The following is a 20,208-nucleotide window of genomic DNA, read 5'->3' on the forward strand; positions in this document are numbered from 1 at the left end:
TAATATAATATATATAATAATAATATATAATATATAGAATATTAAATAATATATATATAATTATATATATTGTTTCCTCAGAGAATAGTGTAAGTTCTCAAAAAACACAAATACGTTGCAATATGTTGTCTTTATTAGCAATTCAATGCTGTTTTCATATAAATGTGTAGAAGCTCAACAAAAAGTGACGTCATGCAATAAGATTAATTATTCCGGTGATCAACCAGGATTAATGAGGGTGTACGACATACGATGTACATTGGGGGCAACAAGTTACAAGTGCAACAAGTTAACTACGGTGTGTATGTATGTCCGTGTGGCAGGGGGGCTGAGGAGTGGTGGACGTGGTGCGGGTTGTTGAAGTGGTAAGGTTCATGGCGATGGTGGCTGTGGCTAATAACCGGATGCTCGATGCCTTCACTCTGGAGTTCTTCCTGCTTGTGGACTCCATCGAGCTTTTCCACCAGCTCCCGGATGAAAGTCTGAGGACGAACATCCAAAACCAAATCAAGGGTAGACTGTGTAGTACTCATTTGGATTGTGTGAGACGTTAAATGGACTGTAACTCTTTCCAAAAAAATAGTGAATGAATTGATGCAGCCATAAAAATGTACATTTTTCCACACTAAAACACTAAAATCATCACACAGCAACTTAACACTGAAAAGGTATACCCCAGAAATACACAGACATGTGTCAATATGAGTGGAGCACAGATGGATGGTGCCCACCAGAGGTAGCCCGGAGCTCCGAGCCCAGAGGGAGGCTGATGTCATTGCAGTGCCCAAGCGAATGTATTGCTCAGACATAATTGATTATAGAAAAACTTTAAAAGAGCTGTTTTTTGTCATTTCACTCATATTGGTACATGTTTGTATATTTGTCGGGTTCTTAGTGAAGTGTTCTTAGTAAGATGAGGATGTTAGTCACACATTCAAAGTTGAAGAAAAAAGTAAGCTTTTTACTGGAACAATTTTTTTTTTAAACAACAACAAAGATGTTACCTCTGTGTCATTATTACAGGTTTGAAGAAGCTCCTGTGAAAAAATGGGGACATTTTTCTTTAAGACAGTAACACCATTCATTAACCACAAAACATCAGACATTACATTCAGCGTTTCAGTTGGTTATGTTATGTGCATAGAACCTTTAGAAATATAATACAAAAAATAATAATTTTAACAGCAATAAGTTAGAGAAGGTAATTTCTGTAGAAAGAGGGCTGAAGCTGAATTGAAATTGTCGAATTACGGGAAAAGCAGCAATTTTGTCATGTGGAAAAATTGCGAACCTGAATGTTTTGATGCTTGAATGAATTGAGAAAGGGGGGAATTTAGGGGCCAGAAAATGGTTAGAGAGCGTCAAAAAATAAAATTTTGGTGCAGAACAACATGAACATGAAAGAAAAAAAAAAACAAAAAAAACTTAAACTATAGGGCTGCACGGTGGTCATGTGGTTAGCGCGCAGACCTCACAGCTCGGAGACCAGGGTTCAATCCCACCCTCGGCCATCTCTGTGTGGAGTTTGCATGTTCTCCCCGTGCATGCGTGGGTTTTCTCCGGGTACTCCGGTTTCCTCCCACATTCCAAAAACATGCTAGGTTAATTGGCGACTCCAAATTGTCCATAGGTATGAATGTGAGTGTGAATGGTTGTTTGTCTATATGTGCCCTGTGATTGGCTGGCCAGTCCAGGGTATACCCCGCCTCCCGCCCGAAGACAGCTGGGATAGGCTCCAGCACCCCCTCGACCCTTGTGAGGATAAGCGGTAGAAAATGAATGAATGAATGAATGAACTTAAACTATATTTGGAAAGCAGGAAGTGAACAAATGTAACAGTTACTGATTATAAAACTGATTATGTGATGCATTCAATTGTAATCTGATGCATGTTCAAGTGAAATTAAACCATTACCATTGCCATTTGGTCCAAGTAGTTTTCATAGAGTACTTCATGAAGTACAGCGTAAAGACCAGTATTACACGTTACCTGCATCTTGTTAATGCGTTCTGTATCGTTTGGTAGGTCGATTAGGTCATCAATATTCACCTCTTCTGGCATATCTGCTTCCTGGAGTCAAAATGAAAACATGTAATCAGTTGTTGACAGAAGCGAAACTGAAACAATCTTTGAGACGTTGGATTTTTGATGGCAGTTTTTGACATGTATTTTCTTCCATTTGTGCATATATTTTTTGTACCTCTGTTCTGGAACCTTGGTTTTCAAACGCCGTTTTTTTCATACGATATGAAAACATTTTCCTCGTTTTTTTAGTACCCTGCCTCTCTTCTACAATATTGTGCATCACAACAAAAAAAAATCGATGCTACCTACGTGTAAGCGAATGAGGCATCCAATCTGATGCTCTTATTTTGGAATAAAAAAAAAAAAGCACGTCAGTCATTTGTCTATGCAAGGCTGAATGCTAACACTTGTTTGGCCACAGAGGCCTGCTTTCTTTCAACAATTGGCCATTGTAGCTCTTATATCAGCTGAGTGAGGGGGGGTTCGGGGGACGGGGGGGTCTCATCCATACAGTGTGCCATTATCCTCTAAGAGAACTGCCTTTTCCAACAACTTTTATAGGTCCATTCTGTTTTTTGCTAACGTTTTTGGATGCAGTCCACAAGCCCAATCTGAAGACTTTATATAAACATGAAAGGATTCTATCCTCCTCACACCAGATCCAAACGGCGCCGACCAGGCAGATGCAACACTGTTTATCTCCTACAATGCTCCTTTCCTCTTGCTTATTTTCCTCATCATTTAAGCCTCTCCCAGTTCCACGCTGCCCATGTAAGGAAATACATCCCAGGACAAGATATGGATCTGAAGGAACTAGACTGCTGTTAGAGAGCACATCTAGACAGGATGCTTGGCCTTGTAAGGAGATGCAGAGCAGAGCAGTTGAAGAATTTTAAGTTATTAACCGGATAATGGATCAATTCCTTTTGCAGTACGTAGCTCATAGTAGAGTCAAGACTATCTAATATATACATCACATTTTCTATACTGCTTGTCTTTATTAAGCTGGACCCTATTCCAGCCCACTTTGGTACATTCTGGACTGATCCCCAACCAATCACAGGGCACATATATATTGCAATATTTACAGTACTTGACTATTTTTTATTATATTTTTTATTATATTTTTATTACATTTTTTTATTATATTATTTTATTATGTTATTTATTATATTATATACTATATTATATTATATATTTTTTTATTATATATATATATTTTTTTTGTATTGAACAGGTCAATCGTTCATTGATTTAAAAAAAACATCTGCCCTGTGTTGTATTTGGATTATTATCAAAATTTTGAGTAATCACCCACTTTATGTCACTTTACACCCATTGTGTCATTATATGGTCATATCACCTTGTACTTCGGTACAAGGTACATTATTTAAAAAAAAATGTATTATGGAAAGCAGGAAGTGAACAAATGTAACAGTTACTGATTATAAAAGTACCAGATGGAGGGGTAGGATTTAATAAGCTTTGCTTCTTCCTACTCCTTTTGGACATGTGGAACTGTGAACTGATTATGTGATGCATTCAATTGTAATCTGATGCATGTTCAAATTAGGTTAGGTTAGTTAAGAGGTTAGACTTTCTTTATTGTCATTGCACAATAACACAGCAGTGAAATTGCCAACAAAATGTTGTTGCCTGGCTCCCGTGTAATAATAAATAATAAATAATGGAGAATAAATATGTGATCAACAATGTACAGCGTAAACAGTTAATTGAAATAATTTTGGATAAATAATAATAATAATGCAATAAAACCATTACCATTACTTTTTCAAACAGCCTGAATGACGCTTGATAGTATATTGATACATTTAATTGAATGATAAAAATGACTTTTTTAGCAATTGTTCATGTACCATGTTGAATAAAGTTGAATATATTTATCATGTGCAGTTGAAGACCCACCTGACCAGCGTAGAGCACGTCCAGGCTGTCATCGATCCACTTCTCCACATCAAGCCGCCTCTGCAGCTCCTTCCGGTTGTATTTCACCGTGACCCGGGCATGTCTCTTGGGAATATGGCTGCTGTGTTCCTGAAATGAACTTTCATCCGATGCATCAACGGCAACACTTTCCCCGAGTGTCGTCCCTGTCCTGTGTGCTGCCATGCCTGATCTGGACTGGTCCGACTGGTTTCTCCTCTTTTTTTTTTTTTTTACAAGCACAAGTGGAGACGGCTGGGAGGCGACAGGCACAGAGAGGACGAGGCTGGAGGTCTTTCCATCTCATAATGTGTTTATGGTATATAAGTCCTCTTATGTATATATATATATATATGCATACTATATCCATCATTATCCTGGCATGTCTTTGTTAACATTAACCAGCTTAGGTAAACTAAAGCTCATTTGTGTCTTTGTGCATTGCAGGACAGGAGTGTCTAATACGGGGTGGTTCGATACAAATATCCATAAGTATCGATACCATCGGCAGTATCCGATCGCTAACATAAACTTGGAAAAAGGAACGTGATACCGGGGTACAAGAAAACATAACGATGATACAACAAAATGCATCCAACACACAGGCATCAGTATCGTTCCGTAGTTACCTGGTTTCCCATAAATACCAAAACTGCAGTATCACTCACGTCCAGTATCAAAGTGCGGCTACATGAAAATCACATCAGTTTATACTATACATTTAGGCAATTTTGCTTTAAAATAATATTAATATTTTGAAAATATTGAGGCTGCACTTCTTTATCTGTCAAGAAAATAAACAGTGACATATTGCTGTCGAGCTTTGTAGGAATTCAGGAGGTTTTCTACCAGCTGCTTATAATTATTTGCCAGTAGTTTCCAAAAAAAACTGTGATGCAAAAGTCAATTTCTGGTAATGTTCATGAAATCAGCAAATAAACAGTGACATATTGTAGTCAAGCTTTGTAGGAATTGAGGAGGTTTTCTACCATCTGCTTATAATTATTTGCCAGTAGTTTCCCAAGAAACTGTGATGCAAAAATCAATTTCTGGTCATGTTCATGAAATCAGCAAATAAACAGTGACATATTGCAGTCAAGCTTTGTAGGAATTGAGGAGGTTTTCTACCAGCTGCTTATAATTATTTGCCAGTAGTTTCCAAGAAACAGTGATGCAAAAGTCAATTTCTGGTAATGTTCATGAAATCAGCAAATAGCTTATATTGGATTGGCGTGAACCTGTTTTACAAGCTAGCTCAACACACACTCGACCGATTTTTCGAGAGCACTAGACGTTCGGCGAAAAGCCCAAGGTGTTAACTCGATGTCCAGTGCGACTTTTAAGGTGTCCGGGTGTGAGATTTTGCCATCGTACATCCACACGGGCTACAAATTTGAGCTGCAAGAGGTAATCGAGGATTAATCTATTACGCTATTAATCATCAAATTTTTGGTCATCGATTAATCGTTTATTAAAATTCATTCATTTATTCATTTTCTACCGGTTATCCTCACAAAGGTCGTGGGGGTGCTGGAGCCTATCCCAGCTGTCTCCAGGCGAAAGGCGGGGTACACCCTGGACTGGTCGCCAGCCAATCACAGGGCACATATAGACAAACAACCATTCACACTCACATTCATACCTATGGACAATTTGGAGTCGCTAATTAACCTAGCATGTTTTTGGAATGTGGGAGGAAACCGGAGTACCCGGAGAAAACCCACGCATGCACGGGGAGAACATGCAAACTCCACACAGAGATGGCCGAGGGTGGAATTGAACCCTTCTCTCCTAGCTGTGAGGCCTGCGCGCTAACCACTCAACCGTCGTGCAGCCCCGTTTTTTAAATTAAAATATGCAAACATCCTCTGATTCCAGCCTCTCAAATGTGATTTTTTTTTTTAATTTTTACATTTCCTGAAGGCCGAGCTATTGTCTTAGATTTTTGTCATCGAAAAAAATAATTAACTGATTAATCTAATAAGTCTAATAAGAACGGCGACTCCAAGCTACAAATCGGTTCCCATCTCATTGTTGGTTTTTATTCCTCAACAAAAAAAAACCCCAATATGATCAACTTAAATAACAATGACATAACATATAACATCACGCAAACTTTGGTATGAACGTAAAAAAAAATGGCACATGACGGGGGCAATGTATATATATATATATCCTCATATCCCTGCCCGTTACAACTTTGGGATGTTTTCTCTTCCACACGGCCCAAAGTCTTCATTCAGCATCGTATAAATATATTTCTGTCACAATCAAAGTGAAGCAATAAACATAGGTTTTCAAATAAATAAATAATATAAAAGATAAACATGATGGTGCGCACAATAAGGAAAAAATGAGTAAAGGAAGATTGAAATGCAAAAAAAAAATCTGTGTAAAAAAAAAATAAAAAAAACAGACAGCAAATGATATTAAAGATCATATCAAAGTCATACAGCAATTTTTCCAAAGCGGTTAAGTATTGTAAGTATTTGGTTTGAGTTGCAGGTCCTGTGAAAGGTGGGTCTTAATATCGGCCTCTTTGGGTCTTCAATGTGCCCCCGTATATTTTTCTAATAATCTTTGTAAAAATCATTTGTTGCTATTTGCGGTGTTTTGCTCCTCGTGTTACAGTGCATGAAGAAAGAGGAGCAACAAGTGCTAATATGTGCTTCTCCCGTCCGAGCTCCGCTCCGCTCATCTCAACCCGGCTCCGGGACCCAGACCGGCCTCGTCGCGCCACATGAAATCCTCTCTGGCCAGGCTGCTCTCTACCGGATTGTGCCTGTACCCTGACCTTCCTTCCGGGCAGAGAGGGAAGCTGAGTCGGGCCGTGCTGTTGCTGATCTTGAACAGGCCGTTCGGACCGAGGAAGGAATCTCTCTCGCTTCCGCCCAGGTTGTTCGCCGTCTCCAGGTCATTGTAAACCGCAATGTCGCTCAGCTGCTTCCTTCCTTGCAGCCTCCTACGCCTCCTCAGGAAGATGATACCAGCCGCGAGAGCCACGACCAGCATGGCTAGAACGCAGGAGATGCTAAGCGTAGCGGAGGAGGGCTGCGCGGTTTGGCGCAGAGCGGGTTTGAAACTAGGCTGGAGAGTGAACTCGCAACTTGGGCCCATGAACCCTTTCGGGCACTGGCAAACGGGCCCGGTGAAGTGAGTGAAGCAAGTGCCACCATTCTGGCACGGACGGGCGCCGCATGCGTCCGAGCGCACGCTGCAGTTTTTGCCTGTGTACCCCAAAGTGCAGGAGCAAGTGTAGTCATTCACAGCATCCTGGCACGTGCCGGCATTCTGGCAAGGGTTTGAGGCGCAGTCGTCGATGTTGACTTGGCAGTTGGCGCCGGTGAAGCCGGCCTGACAGCGGCAGAGAACGCTCTGGCCGAGGTCCAGACATTCGCCGCCTGAGAGGGAAAAAACACTTGGTTCAGCATCTACTGTTGTAGATCAGAGATGCCATCTATAGCTGTAACATAGTACATAGTAGTGCTGTTCTCCATACACATGCAGATTAGGACACTTGAATAGTAGTTTAATAGCGCCCTCTGGAGGAGACAAGGGGTGCTGCAGCTATGAATCCAGCTGATAAGTATTTCGCGACACTATTTTTTTTATTTATTTTTATTATTTGTTGTTTTTCACTCTTCACTGGGGGTCTTGGTAAGTACAGTTATCCCTCAAAATTAATAATGATTTGTGTTTCGTGGTTGACTATGACCTATTATTAGAAAAAAGGCATCAGTAATGTTCCATCAATGAGACATTAGCTTAAATGTGATCACATTAACACCGTCCGACATGATAGAGTGAAAAATGAAAAAAAAGTTCTCCTATTCCATCATATTTCTTAATGTTTATAACGTCTTCGATTTATAAGGTTTAAAAAAAACTCCCCTGAGGGGGCGTGGATTTAAGATGTGCAGGTGCTGCGCGCGATAAAGTGACGTCACACGCCAACCTAGGATCCTGGGAGCCGGTGTTTATGCCTCAAACTTTTAAAGAACTAATGGTTTAACTAACGTTTCGATTTTTCCTTTTTTTTTACTGGATTACCGTACTGGGACGCGGGGATCGACGCCAGGTCAATCGGTCAAGTGGATGCGTTTAATCGTGAGTGGAACTGCGGCTTTCATTTCATCTCTGTGAACTATATATATCGCAATATGCCTTATTTGTGTGATTCTGGGGATTTTGAGATGGTCATATGGGTTTGAGTTTTTATGGTTGATTCGTTTTGTTGATGGGGCGAAAAGTTGGAATGATGCTAGTTTAGCGGCAGGCGTTTTTGTTGTTTCAAGTTGCTGTTTTGTGTGTGGGCGATAGGGGGCAGTCATGTTCCGTTTACTGGTTAGAGCGCGTGTTTGGAGTCGAGGGCGTAGATTAAGAAAAGTAGGAAGTGTTGTCGAATGTGTTCACGTGTGGCGAGGTCAGTTGATATGTCTTATCATTCAAAATAAACGTCCAACATCCCGATGTCGAATTATTCAGTCACCACTACACAACTTTGAATTCGGGCGGATTAAATAGCGTTCGACTTTGACAAAGGAAGTTACTTATTGGCTTCTTTGTCATTCTTCTCCATTCAATTTGGCTAACTAGTAGCTTTGCTATATATGCCCAGGGAAACAACAGCTTCTTCCCTCAAAGCTGTAGTTTTACACATCTGCCACAAGGGGTCGCTAACCTACCGTTTAAACAGGGCCGGTTGCTGCAGCGGTCCAGCTTCTTCTCACAGTTGGAGCCTGTGTAGCTGGACGGGCAGCCGCAGGTGTAACCTCCCGTCATGGTCTCCACACACGTCCCCCCGTTGAAGCAGGGACCGTCCGCACACGTCATTGCGATGATCTCACAGTTTTTACCGTAGAATCCTTGAGGGCAGGTACACGAGTAGTCATTTTCCAGGTCCTGTGAACAAGCAAAAACATGTTAAGATGTGGAATTGTGGGAGGGGGGGGTCCATATATTGATGGTACTTATACTATTTGTAGTATCATGTGTAGTGATGACATGTTTTCTTGTCGACTTTCATTGTTGACAAACTCACATTGCAGCTGCCTCCGTTCTTGCAGGGGTTGCTGTCACACTCGTTGGTTTCCAGCTCACAGTTAGTCCCCCCAAAACCAGGCCTGCAGGCGCACGTGTAACTCCCCTGGCCGGTGTTGGTGCAGGTCGCGCCGTTGGCGCACGGCTTGTGGTTGGTGCAGTAGTTCAAGTCCTGGTCACAGAAGAGGCCCCCCCAGCCCTCCTGACAGTTGCACTGCCACGGCTGGCTGCAGGTCCCGTGGAGGCAACCCGGGTAGCGGACGCACTCGTTGCAGGAGGGGCCCTGCCAGCCCATGCGACATGTGCAGCCCCCAGGGGCCTCGCAGTAGCCGTGCCTTTCGCTGCAGTCCGCTGAGCAGATGGCTGAATTGGGGAGAGGAGGAGGAGGGGTGTGTGATTACAATGGTTACGTCTTCACATGCATCTTATACACACATACACCCCTGTCTGACCCCGGCCTCCTCCCAGCAGACTTCACTGTTGGTTAAGTATTAAGCCAAGCAGCTGGTAGGCACACTGCTGGGGAGGGAGGGGGGGGAGGGGGGGTTCCTTTATTATCTCGTTACTGCACCTTGAAAAATGTCTGCATCAGTCCAGGGCAAAAGAACAAAAGGCACGCACCACAAATGAAAAACAAGTAGTACTATTAGAGTATTATGTATATTATACACCTGGACTGATACTGATATTATTCATGGAGGGACATATAGAAGAAGCAAAGGGTATCCAAAATGTAAACAACTTCCTTTCTATAAGTGAAATAGCCTGGAATAGTTGGACGTACGTTCAGAGCAGTAGTTTCCTTTCCAGCCCTCCAGGCAGATCCGGTTGCCCTCCTCGTCACAGGTGTAGTGACCCAGCGTGTCGTCCCTCGGCCTGCAGTAGTCCGCGCAGCCGTCTCCAAAATAGTATTCGTCACAGAAGACGTGGTAAGAGTAGCGTAGCTCGCTTTGCTCTCCAAAGTGGACGTCCTGTGACCAGTCCTCCCCGATGGATAGCCGTCTCCTGGTAGCCAGGCGGTTCACGAGGTTGTTTTGGTTATCTGTATGGAGAAGGTACAACTTGAAATGCTGTGCGGTGTTGTGTGGGAGCGACTTTATTACTGCCATGATGTTGCTACCTGTGTATTCGGTCGGGGATTCTGCGTTCCAGGCCTCGATAATCAGCGAAAATGTGCCCTGTAACAAAAACTGATTAGTATGGGTAGGACAGGGGTGGGCCAATATTTTGACTCGTGGGCTGCATTGAGTTAACAAAATTGTTAACACACTCACTATTTTATGCTTATACTTTTCCGCGAATTATTTGTCTAATTTTATCTGTAAAAGTGCTATACTATCAGCTGTATTTTTTTTGTTGTTTTTTTCAGGAGCATTTTAAACATCAGACCACATCAAACTTGTAATTTAATTTTCCTTTTTTTTTTTTAATTAATAAGACATCCGACTTGCAAGTCATGTTGCCAGTTTGTATGTTAAAAGTTGAAATACTTAGAAAGCAACTGACGGGCCGGATTCAAGCGCTTGGTGGGCCGTATGTGGCCCCCGGGCCGTAGTTTGCCCACCCGTGGGGTAGGAGTATCTGTATTTTTTTTGGTTCTCACAAGGGGACTAACATGAGGGCTTTGGGGAGCCAATTTCAAATCGCTCATTTCATCCATTCAACAATTTTGTAGTATGTAATGCATGGGAATAATTGTATTATTTAATTAAAAATGTTTTATATGATTATGTTTATAAATCAAATTAAAGACAAAATCATGGTTTTTTTTCTATTGAAAGTTAAAAATACGAGGAAAAATTTAGGCAAAATACGGCAGGGTTGCCGCTCTACAAGATGACGTCATTACTCCCCATTACGCTGTACGTACCGGCCATTTAAAGTGAAAGGGCACCCTGATGGGAGCGCTGCTGGAGATGGAGGTGTGATCGGCCCTGATGACGTTGGTTTGGCCGGTCCCGAAGGTGCAGGGCGGTTCGGCAGATATCACATCCTCCGGGTGCTTTAGGCATATTCTAAAAAATATGTGGCAGTCCCTGTGTCTCCTGCAGATGCGCTGCGCCGTGTGGAAGGAATTAATTTTCAACTCGAAAACTCCGGAGGAAAACACCTGCAATGACAAACGAAATGCGTTAAAAAAAAATTTGATTCCCTTATGATTGCACATAAAAATATGTAAACTTACAACTTCCGCCAAGGCCAAAGCCAGGAGGTATCTCAGGTGTACATGCGACATTTCTTTCGCTGTCCAGTTTTAAGTAAATGAGCTCATATACGCCGTGCGTAATAATCCCTGATAAGTATCCCAAAAAAATTAAACAATCCGTCAAATCGTTGATTACGCCTAACTTTCTTATCCTTCCAGTGCCTGCGCGTCTTCTGTCCTACGGTTTCAGTTCTACTTTGTTTGGGTGCTGAGAAAAGACGCTTTTATACCCTCTGGTGACGCGCCAAGAGGTGGAGCCGCTGCAAACCTCAGGGGAGCGGAACCTCAAGCAGGACTGAGGAGGGCAAACTTTATGGAACATTTTGGAATACAAATAGTAATATTAAATAGTTTAATTTCATTTGAACATGCATCAGATTACAATTGAATGCATCACATAATCAGTTCACAGTTCCACATGTCCAAAAGGAGTAGGAAGAAGCAAAGCTTATTAAATCCTACCCCTCCATCTGGTACTTTTATAATCAGTAACTGTTACATTTGTTCACTTCCTGCTTTCCATAATACAGCTTAAGGTTTTTTTTGTTTGTTTGTTTGAATTTTGTAATTTTTTGTCCCGTACTGAAGTACGAGGTGATATGACCATACAATGACATAATGGGTACCATAGTAACTGTCCATATAGTGATATATGATATATATATATATATATATATATATATATATATATATATTGTTACATTTGTTCACTTCCTGCTTTCCTAATATAGTTTACATTTTTTTAAATCACGTACTGAAGTACAGGTGATATGACCATCCAATGACATAATGGTTACCATAATAACTGTACAAATATACCTGTTGCTGTTGTTTCATAACAAAAAAACATTGCATTAATAATCATCATTAGCAAATTAGAGGTAAAATCACTTGTTTATCAACATTAATTGGTAATTTGAGATTAATTATTTAGCTATAAGTGATGTGATTAATAAACTGTTTTTGTAGTTGGAGCATATAAATCATATTTAGGATTTATTATAACCATATAGACATGAAATAACATCACAATTAGTTAGCCGCTACGGTGTACTTGTTCAAATTGTTCAAACTTGTATAGCCAAAACTTACCACTTCCACACTAAGTGAGAGGTGTTGGTTGTTTTTTTGCCATATCATGTTGGCTTGGCTCTGCTGGTAAAGTAGCCAGTCTCCATGCAGGAGATACATATAGTACCAGAATACTGCATAGAAGTTGTTAACAGACATGTTAATTGTGCAAAACGTAACCGTACAATGTACTTGAATGTTGTGTCACTTGCCAAGCATGTCAATCATGCGCCAATCAAGTGGTAAATTGGTGTAACTTTCTATTGAATGTAAGACAAAGCCACTACAGTATGTAGTATAGCTAGCATACAAACATCAGAGGCAAGCAAGGAAGAATAGAACCCCCCCCCCACCCCCCCTCTCTTTTGCACTCAACATTCTAATTGCTCTGACGCGTGTGGTGGGGGTTGGATCTTTTTTGCGAGTCTGGGGGCTATTCAGGCTTCTTGAGCGTGTGTTGTGTGAGGAGGTGGTGGTGGGAGGGTATCCTGCAGCGTTTGGACTATCATGTTGCCTTTGTCTGCCCCTCATGCGAACAGCTGTATGATAATCAACGGCACATGGCCGCTCGTGTGGGTCGCCAAACCCTGCTATTGTCTTTCCTAAGCCTACACCCCCCCCCCCCGCCCCCCCCCCCCCCCAACACACACACACACATCAAATCCAATTTTTCAGGGAGTGGGCCGTTGCAGCACCTGTCGCTTGGAGGTGGTGGAGGTTAAACTCACCTCAACTGTTGTTTGAGTGTTCAAAAGTAGCTAGTAAAGCCCATTTTAAACACATTTAACAATTCCAATGTGTCAATAGAATGTCAAATATTAGAAATAAACTATTCCCACTACGTTTGTTTGATGAATTAATAGAAAATAAGTGGAAAAAAAACCTTTCCTTTTGGTTCCTTTTTGGTTATCATGTGATATGGCTTCCCCAAAATGTCGGCGTGTCAGGTCAGCTAGCTCATTTCCAAGCAGTTATTTTTTTCTAGTAAAGCCCATTTTAAAGACATTTAACAATTCCAATGTGTCAATAGAATGTCAAATATTAGAAATAAACTAGTCTTACTACGTTTGATGAATTAATAGAAAATAAGTGGAAAAAAAACCTTATGGAGAAGTTATCATGTGATATGGCTTCCCCAAAATGGCGGCGTGTCAGGTCAGCTAGCTCATTTTGAAGCAGTTATTTTGTGCTAGTAAAGCCCATTATAAAGAAATTTAACAATTCCAATGTGTCAATACAATGTCAAATATTATAAATAAACTATTCTTACTATGTTTGTTTGATGAATTAATAGAAAATAAGCGAGAAAAACCTTTTGGAGCGGTTATCATGTGATATGGCTTCCCCAAAATGGCGGGCTGTCAGGTCAGCTAGCTCATTTCCAAATGGTTATTTTTTGCTAGTAAAGCCCATTTTAAATACATTTAACAATTACAATGTGTCAATAGAATCTCAAATATTATAAATAAACTATTCTCACTATGTTTGTTTGATGAATTAATAGAAAATAAGCGAGAAAAACCTTTTGGAGCGGTTATCATGTGATATGGCTTCCCCAAAATGGCGGGCTGTCAGGTCAGCTAGCTCATTTCCAAATGGTTATTTTTTGCTAGTAAAGCCCATTTTAAATACATTTAACAATTACAATGTGTCAATAGAATCTCAAATATTATAAATAAACTATTCTCACTATGTTTGTTTGATGAATTAATAGAAAATAAGCGAGAAAAACCTTTTGGAGCGGTTATCATGTGATATGGCTTCCCCAAAATGGCGCCGTGTCAGGTCAGCTAGCTCATTTCCAAGCAGTTATTTTTTGCTAGTAAAGCCCATTTTAAAGACATTTGACAATTCCAATGTGTCAATAGAATGTCAAATATTAGAAATAAACTATTCTTACTATGTTTGTTTAATGAATTCATAGAAAATAAGCGAGAAAAACCTTTTGGAGCGGTTATCATGTGATATGGCGCCGTGTCAGGTCAGCTAGCTCATTTACAAGCGGTTATTTTTTGCCATTTAAAGACATTTAACAATTCCAATGTGTCAGTAGTGTGTCAAATATTAGAAATAAACTTCTTCTTGCTATGGTTTTTCAATGAATTCACAGAAAATAAGTGAAAAAAAACGTTTTGGAGGGCTTATCATGCGACTATGCCAGGATAAGTCTTCCCCAAAATGGCGGCGTGTCATGTCAGCTAGCTCATTTCCAAACGGTCATTTTTTTTTTTGCTAGTAAAGCCCATTTTAAAGCCATTTATGCTTTAATAGGGTGTCAAATATTACGGTTCAACACTTTTTACTTTCTTCAATCAGTTCATATAAAACAAGCTAAACTAAGCTAGCAAGCTAGGCAAATATCATAATCGGGCTTAACCTTGAAATTGCTACAGGAAGCCTGATGTAACATATTTATCACCATTTTAATAAATGTCACATTCAAATTCCAAGTAAAAATGTAAACAAAAAGTTGACTTTTTTTAAAATCCAAATAAGGAATACATTTACCAGGAACAATGTAACGTATACATTTGACTTTAAATAGCTGTGAATAGCACACAAATGACATATGGTGGATCATGAATGAAAACACCCTAGTGTCCACACATATCAACACACATGGTAATGCAGTGTGTGTGTGAGGGGCGGACCTTTTGATATTCTAATAAGAAGAAAAAAGGGCACGTGCCAGAAGTCCAAAGCCCGACTGGCTTCCTTTTAGAACGTGTTTGCAATGTTTTGTTCTACTACTGTACCTACTGTACTGTAATTATTAAACTGAAGTACCAAACCGACCTAAACGGGCATGGCGGCGCACTTGGAGGTTGCCAAACTGCTCACCGTACTACCTGATGCATGGGGGGGTAGGAGTATGGGGTGGGGGTGGTGGTGGGGGTCAGCTGAGCAGATGGACAATGCAGCCGCTCTGTTGTCATGTGTATGACTTGCAAGGAGTGTGACATGAGCGTGCCACGGAGCATGGGAACCAGAGAGGAGTCATGTCATACTAACCCCCCGCCCCCCGAACTGCCCCCCCCCACAACCCCCCACCCTTGACAAAGGCCAGCCAGCATCTGCCTCTTCTCCAGCTCACCAAGAACAGCTTGAATACCTCCCCAAGGACAGGCGGAAAGGAGGAAAAGGAGGAGCTGCAGCACATCTGACCCCCTGCCCCCCCCCTTCTCCAGGGACAAAGTCAGTCTGTTGTGGTCGCTGGTGCTTACTGTCTGATGGTGGGACAATAGCTGCTGTGGTTTGGTTGTCTCGTGGGCCGTGATATAGTACTGTGTGTGCCTCATATGTATGCATGTCATTTGGTTGATTGGTGGGTCTCATTAGGATGCGAGACGACGATGGAGGGGGGCACTAAAATGTCTCATTGTGAGGCCAGTCAATGGCTAATACTGTAAATGATCATTTTCCTTATACTGGCCTTTGTTAGTGAATATAGAGACCTGAACCGTTACTTCTCATTTCCTCGTCTCCTTCCTTCAGGCTAGTATCTTAATCTGAAAAAAAAGTTAAAAAAAAAAGAAAAAAAAGCTCCTCTCACTTAGTGTGGAAGTGGTAAGTTTTGGCTTCATTCTCCTTCTTCCCCACTCTGAAACACTTATGTTTCGAACAAGTCCACCGTAGAAGCTAACTAATTGTGATGTTATTTGGCAATGGTTTTATTTCATTTGAACATGCATCAGATTACAATTGAATGCATCACATAATCAGTTCACAGTTCCACATGTCCAAAAGGAGTAGGAAGAAGCAAAGCTTATTAAATCCTACCCCTCCATCTGGTACTTTTACAATCAGTAACTGTTACATTTGTTCACTTCCTGCTTTCCATAATACAGTTTAAGGTTTTTTTTGTTTGTTTGTTTTTTTTTTAATTTTGTAATTTTGTAATTTTTTGTCCCGTACTGAAGTACGAGGTGATATGACCATACAATGACATAATGTGTACCATAGTAACTGTCCATATAGTGATATATATCTATATATAGCACATCATGACTGGTTCAAGACTCTATTTCATGTCTATATGGTTATAATAAACATGATTTATATGCTTCAACTACAAAAATAATTTGTTTATTAATTGCAAATCCTACTGCGAAATTCACTTATCTATAAATAACACATTTCTCTACAAATTTATGATGGGGTGGGCGACACTGTGGATTTTGGTACAGATATATCATATCATATATATACATAAATACAGGGCCAGCACTGGCTACTTTTCACTTGACATTTTTCGATTTGATGTTGTGAGTTTGCCTTTCATTTTTCAAATATGATTACTTTGTATTTGGAAAATAAGTGAAATATATAATAGACACGGCACAAAATAGTAGGATACAATATGACTAAACAGAATATTTTCATACATCATACAAAACCTGTTTATGACTTTCTAAATAAGTCTTTTTTTTAACCATTATTAGAGCCTGTGGGTGTGAAATAACACCCCTATAGTCACTTGATACTATTATTCTTAGTTTTATTCCTATTACACTTAATTTTTTATTTTTTTTTACATTGCGCAGGGTCCCGTAAGCAGAGTTCTGGTCGTATTTCGGTGATGAGGAACCGTAGTTCCGGTTAGTAGGCGGGGCCAACCAGACACTTTTCATCACAAAGATGTGAGTATTGAAGCTGTTAATGTTGTCCCTCCACCACCTGGAGGGGTTGTATACCTTGAAAATCCTGTGGTACAAAATAAGGAAGACAATCCACAATGACTTGACGTATATTCACCCTCAGGATTTATTCTTCCTCTCAAAAATAACAACACTTCAGATATCATAAGATGATTACATCAACAATTATCAATTTGCTTCCAGACACATTTCATATTTTTCAGTTAGCCTGCTTCATGCTATTAACTGTACATTAAAGCTGGCTAGCATTAGCCATTTCGCTTATGTTCAAATGCTCTACAACACATTTTGTAACAAACATTTAGCAGTCAGCTATTTAATATAGCAACTTTCTAAACTCTTTACAGCCGTTAAAATATACATTATCTTTACTTTGTACTAACCTGTGGTACAAAATAAGGAAGACAATCCACGATGACTTGACGTATATTCACCCTCAGGATTTATTCTTCCTCTGTGGTTTTGTCACCTACTCTATACCACCATCGCTGCTAGCACCCCCTAGTGGACTTTGCGGTATTACACCCAAACGCCAACAATGGAGATTTGGTTATTTTAGAAACAAACATATAAAAAAATAGTAGGGTGTCTTTTTTTCTTTTACAACTGAATGTTATATGTATGACATGAACTATTACTATTAAATGCCCTAACCATATTTATGCATTTAAACAGTTTTTTAAAACCATGTTATCTTATCTTTTATGTACTTTACATTAACTTTACTAAATGTTGTTTTATGTTATCAGTGACAGTAAAAGCGTTGAGATGACTAAGTTGACTACGTAGGTTTGCCCCCCAAAATAATAATAAGCAAATATGCGCCCCTGTGAACACCAGCTAAATGCTGGATATACTGGATAAAAAGTCATTTTAAGACAAGAGAATTTTGGCTCAGGCAGCAGATGTTTCAATTACTCTTTTTTTTTTTTGAGACGGCAGTCCCACCTTCTTCCTCCTCCCTGACCCAGACGCTCCTGTGGCAGCTTCTGCAGCAGATGGGAGGTGAAAGGAGGAGCCAGGAGGATGGAGGCCATGCAAACATTGAAGAGAAGGAAAGGTCACACGGGTCATATGGGGGCAATAAGAGGGAGGAAACTTACAGAAGGACAGATCGATAGACCCCCTCCCCCCCACACACTTTTTTTTTTATACTGCGCCTCTAATCTATGTCTCTTTTTTTGCCAGATGTCAACTTGCGGTCCGTCTTTTGAGTTGATTAATATGCATTTTTTAAAATTGATTTTCAGGCTTATTCGCTTGTCAGCCGTGTTTAGTTCAGGCTCACCTGTCATTTTCCATGCTGATTATCCATCTGGAAATCTGCAATAGAGCAAAACAAGTCAACAAATCAGTTTTGACGCATTCAGGATTAAAAAAAACGACTTTTAATCCCGTCCGAGTGAGTGAAAGTTAAAGTTTCGAGTACTTAGTTTTATTAGGACAAAGAAATAGAAAATCAGCACTGAATAACACCTTTTCAGTGAGGCTTAAGTCTGGAGTTTATGGGATGCCTGCAGAGCTCCTGCAAAAGAGTGCATACAGCTGCCTATTCAGGACCCCCCACCCCTCCCAACCGCCTGCCCCCCAGCTGTACTCTTATAATGCTGCCCACCGCCTTCCAGTTATGCAGGAAGCTACATTGTTGAAGCTCCCTCCTCCCTTCCTTGCAGCACAACCTGCAGAAAATGTTGGTATCCATCCCATACTAATAAGTAAATACTAAGCCATTATTATTCCCAATATTGATCATTTTTGTTTGAACAATTTGGCGAAATATGCCTTTTAATTTGTTGATCGTGATTATAATCAAGAGTAAAGCACAGGACAAAAGTTTGAGGCAAACATAAAAATAACTTAATTAAATTTAACAATGTATAAATACAATATCAGACAAAATAATACAATGTTATTAAAGTAAATAGTGTATCAGTAAAGAAATCAAACCACAAATAATCAAATTACATTCATTTATTTGTGGAGGCCCGCCACTAATACATTCGGACCGCCACTAAAACATTTGGCACAACTGTTTTTTATTTGGTGGTACCTATTTACCCTCACTTACAAACACATTATAATGGGACTGTGTGCATAGGTTGTTATTACAACTCTGTACATTAGATGGCATCGTTACTCATGAACACACCTCATATCCGTATAACGCATGTTATGATAGAGTACGATATTAAATATACAATGTACCATATTTTTAAAATCAGTGCATACTTACATAGAGCCCATGAACGTTTTTTTTATTTTTTTTGTCACCTGTTGTGTTCTAAGAATCACGCACACGCATGGACCGCTGCACAAAATGAAACCTACACTCGTAAGCTACGTTGTGTTAAATAAAGTTTTAAAAATGTAAAATAAACTCCATACACACTCTGACTGGAGTTTTGCATTCTGACCGATTATGCTAGTTAGATAATGTCTACCTGTTCTGTGATTGACAGGTGACCCCATCGAGGGGTCCAGCCCAGCCGTCACCCTAATGACAAGCACCACAAAAAATGAAGCCATAAATAAAAATATACCAAAGAAATATTTTTTTTATTTCAGTTTGAAGTGAAATTACAGCTAAATGATAAATAAAACTGCTAAAGAACACATAGCTGTCATTTTTACGGCTTATTATAGAATTTTTAAAATATAGTTAATTTTAAATGTTATATTCATGATATACATGTATTGAATCTTTAATGTTAACACCCTGTTTTCCTTCTACAGACAGACAGCGCCCTCTACTGCTGCCCACAAGGGGCTGCCTCTTGAAGCATACCTAGCATCCAAATATGCTAGAAGAACTCCAGTGTAGGCTAATATATGCCCAGCTATCCCAACATAACATCCACTTCTAAGCAAATTAGTGTAATATACAATATATAAATTACTATTTCATTCATTTTCAAAATTAACCAAGGGCCAATTAAAGGAAAATGGCTCCAAACAAAAAAAAAAAAATGTGCCCATGCTGCACTTTGAGCACCGTTAATGAAAGTAAAAACATCGTTTAGACTTATGGATGAGGATATCATGACTTACAAAATGACCGATTCTGAACTTGACATATATTTTTTTTTTAGAAAAAGTCGACTCCAAAGTAACTAAAAAATATTTACAACATTTACACCTTACGTTTAAAGGTGTGCAGTTTATTTTCAATTCCAGATGTTGTATTAATATTCAGTATGTACGATGTAAAAAACAGAAAAAAATCAGGACTCATACAATAACATTTACAAAGTATAGTTTTCATA

The 20,208-nt window shown here is 39.9% G+C and overlaps 2 protein-coding genes and 2 long non-coding RNA genes across 8 annotated transcripts in view; 2 read left to right on the plus strand and 2 right to left on the minus strand.

Moving 5' to 3' along the window:
- Positions 1–4,940, plus strand: part of LOC131137973 (uncharacterized) — a 58,049-nt gene extending 53,109 nt beyond the window's left edge. For both annotated transcript variants that reach the window (XR_009132012.1, XR_009132011.1), the window contains exon 8: positions 3,941–4,940. This is a non-coding gene — a long non-coding RNA (uncharacterized LOC131137973). The remainder of the gene's footprint in view (positions 1–3,940) is intronic.
- ppp1r14aa (protein phosphatase 1, regulatory (inhibitor) subunit 14Aa) lies at positions 134–4,192 on the minus strand. The gene is made up of 4 exons (XM_058086480.1): positions 3,953–4,192; positions 1,991–2,071; positions 1,005–1,037; positions 134–482 (listed from the first exon to the last, which is right to left on the minus strand). Exons 1-4 carry the CDS (start codon positions 4,154–4,156, stop codon positions 294–296), a joined length of 507 nt encoding a protein of 168 aa, XP_057942463.1. The 5' UTR covers positions 4,157–4,192; the 3' UTR covers positions 134–293.
- A 1,059-nt stretch (positions 4,941–5,999) lies between the features above and the next one.
- Positions 6,000–12,445, minus strand: dlb (deltaB). Of its 4 annotated transcripts, none has more exons than XM_058088046.1 (7): positions 12,309–12,445; positions 10,881–11,120; positions 10,131–10,188; positions 9,795–10,052; positions 9,012–9,373; positions 8,656–8,872; positions 6,000–7,371 (listed from the first exon to the last, which is right to left on the minus strand). In XM_058088046.1, exons 1-7 carry the CDS (start codon positions 12,405–12,407, stop codon positions 6,665–6,667), a joined length of 1,941 nt encoding a protein of 646 aa, XP_057944029.1. In that variant the 5' UTR covers positions 12,408–12,445; the 3' UTR covers positions 6,000–6,664. The 4 variants fall into 4 exon arrangements, with proteins under 4 accessions (XP_057944029.1, XP_057944031.1, XP_057944027.1 ...); XM_058088048.1 differs by lacking the exon at positions 12,309–12,445 and adding an exon at positions 11,196–11,400; XM_058088044.1 differs by having other exon boundaries at positions 9,795–10,188.
- Positions 7,891–20,020, plus strand: LOC131138804 (uncharacterized). The gene is made up of 3 exons (XR_009132139.1): positions 7,891–8,077; positions 16,832–16,927; positions 17,881–20,020. It is a non-coding gene; the product is annotated as an uncharacterized LOC131138804 (long non-coding RNA).
- Positions 20,021–20,208: the final 188 nt, after the last annotated feature.

This window comes from Doryrhamphus excisus, chromosome 11 (genome assembly GCF_030265055.1).
Source record: "Doryrhamphus excisus isolate RoL2022-K1 chromosome 11, RoL_Dexc_1.0, whole genome shotgun sequence".
Classification (NCBI taxonomy): Eukaryota; Metazoa; Chordata; class Actinopteri; order Syngnathiformes; family Syngnathidae; genus Doryrhamphus; species Doryrhamphus excisus.

Excerpts from the sequence above, each read along its gene's own strand:
- ppp1r14aa (XM_058086480.1), bottom strand. The coding sequence starts at position 4,156 with ATGGCAGCACACAGGACAGGGACGACACTCGGGGAAAGTGTTGCCGTT. Across the intron at positions 2,072-3,952 it reads ACGTGCTCTACGCTGGTCAG|GAAGCAGATATGCCAGAAGA; the intron begins GTGGGTCTTCAA and ends TTTTGACTCCAG. Across the intron at positions 483-1,004 it reads CCTGTAATAATGACACAGAG|ACTTTCATCCGGGAGCTGGT; the intron begins GTAACATCTTTG and ends GTTCGTCCTCAG.
- dlb (XM_058088044.1), bottom strand. The coding sequence starts at position 12,407 with ATGTATCTCCTGCATGGAGACTGGCTACTTTACCAGCAGAGCCAAGCC. Across the intron at positions 11,121-12,308 it reads TCTCACTTAGTGTGGAAGTG|GTGTTTTCCTCCGGAGTTTT; the intron begins GTAAGTTTTGGC and ends TTGTCATTGCAG. Across the intron at positions 8,873-9,011 it reads AGAACGGAGGCAGCTGCAAT|GACCTGGAAAATGACTACTC; the intron begins GTGAGTTTGTCA and ends GCTTGTTCACAG.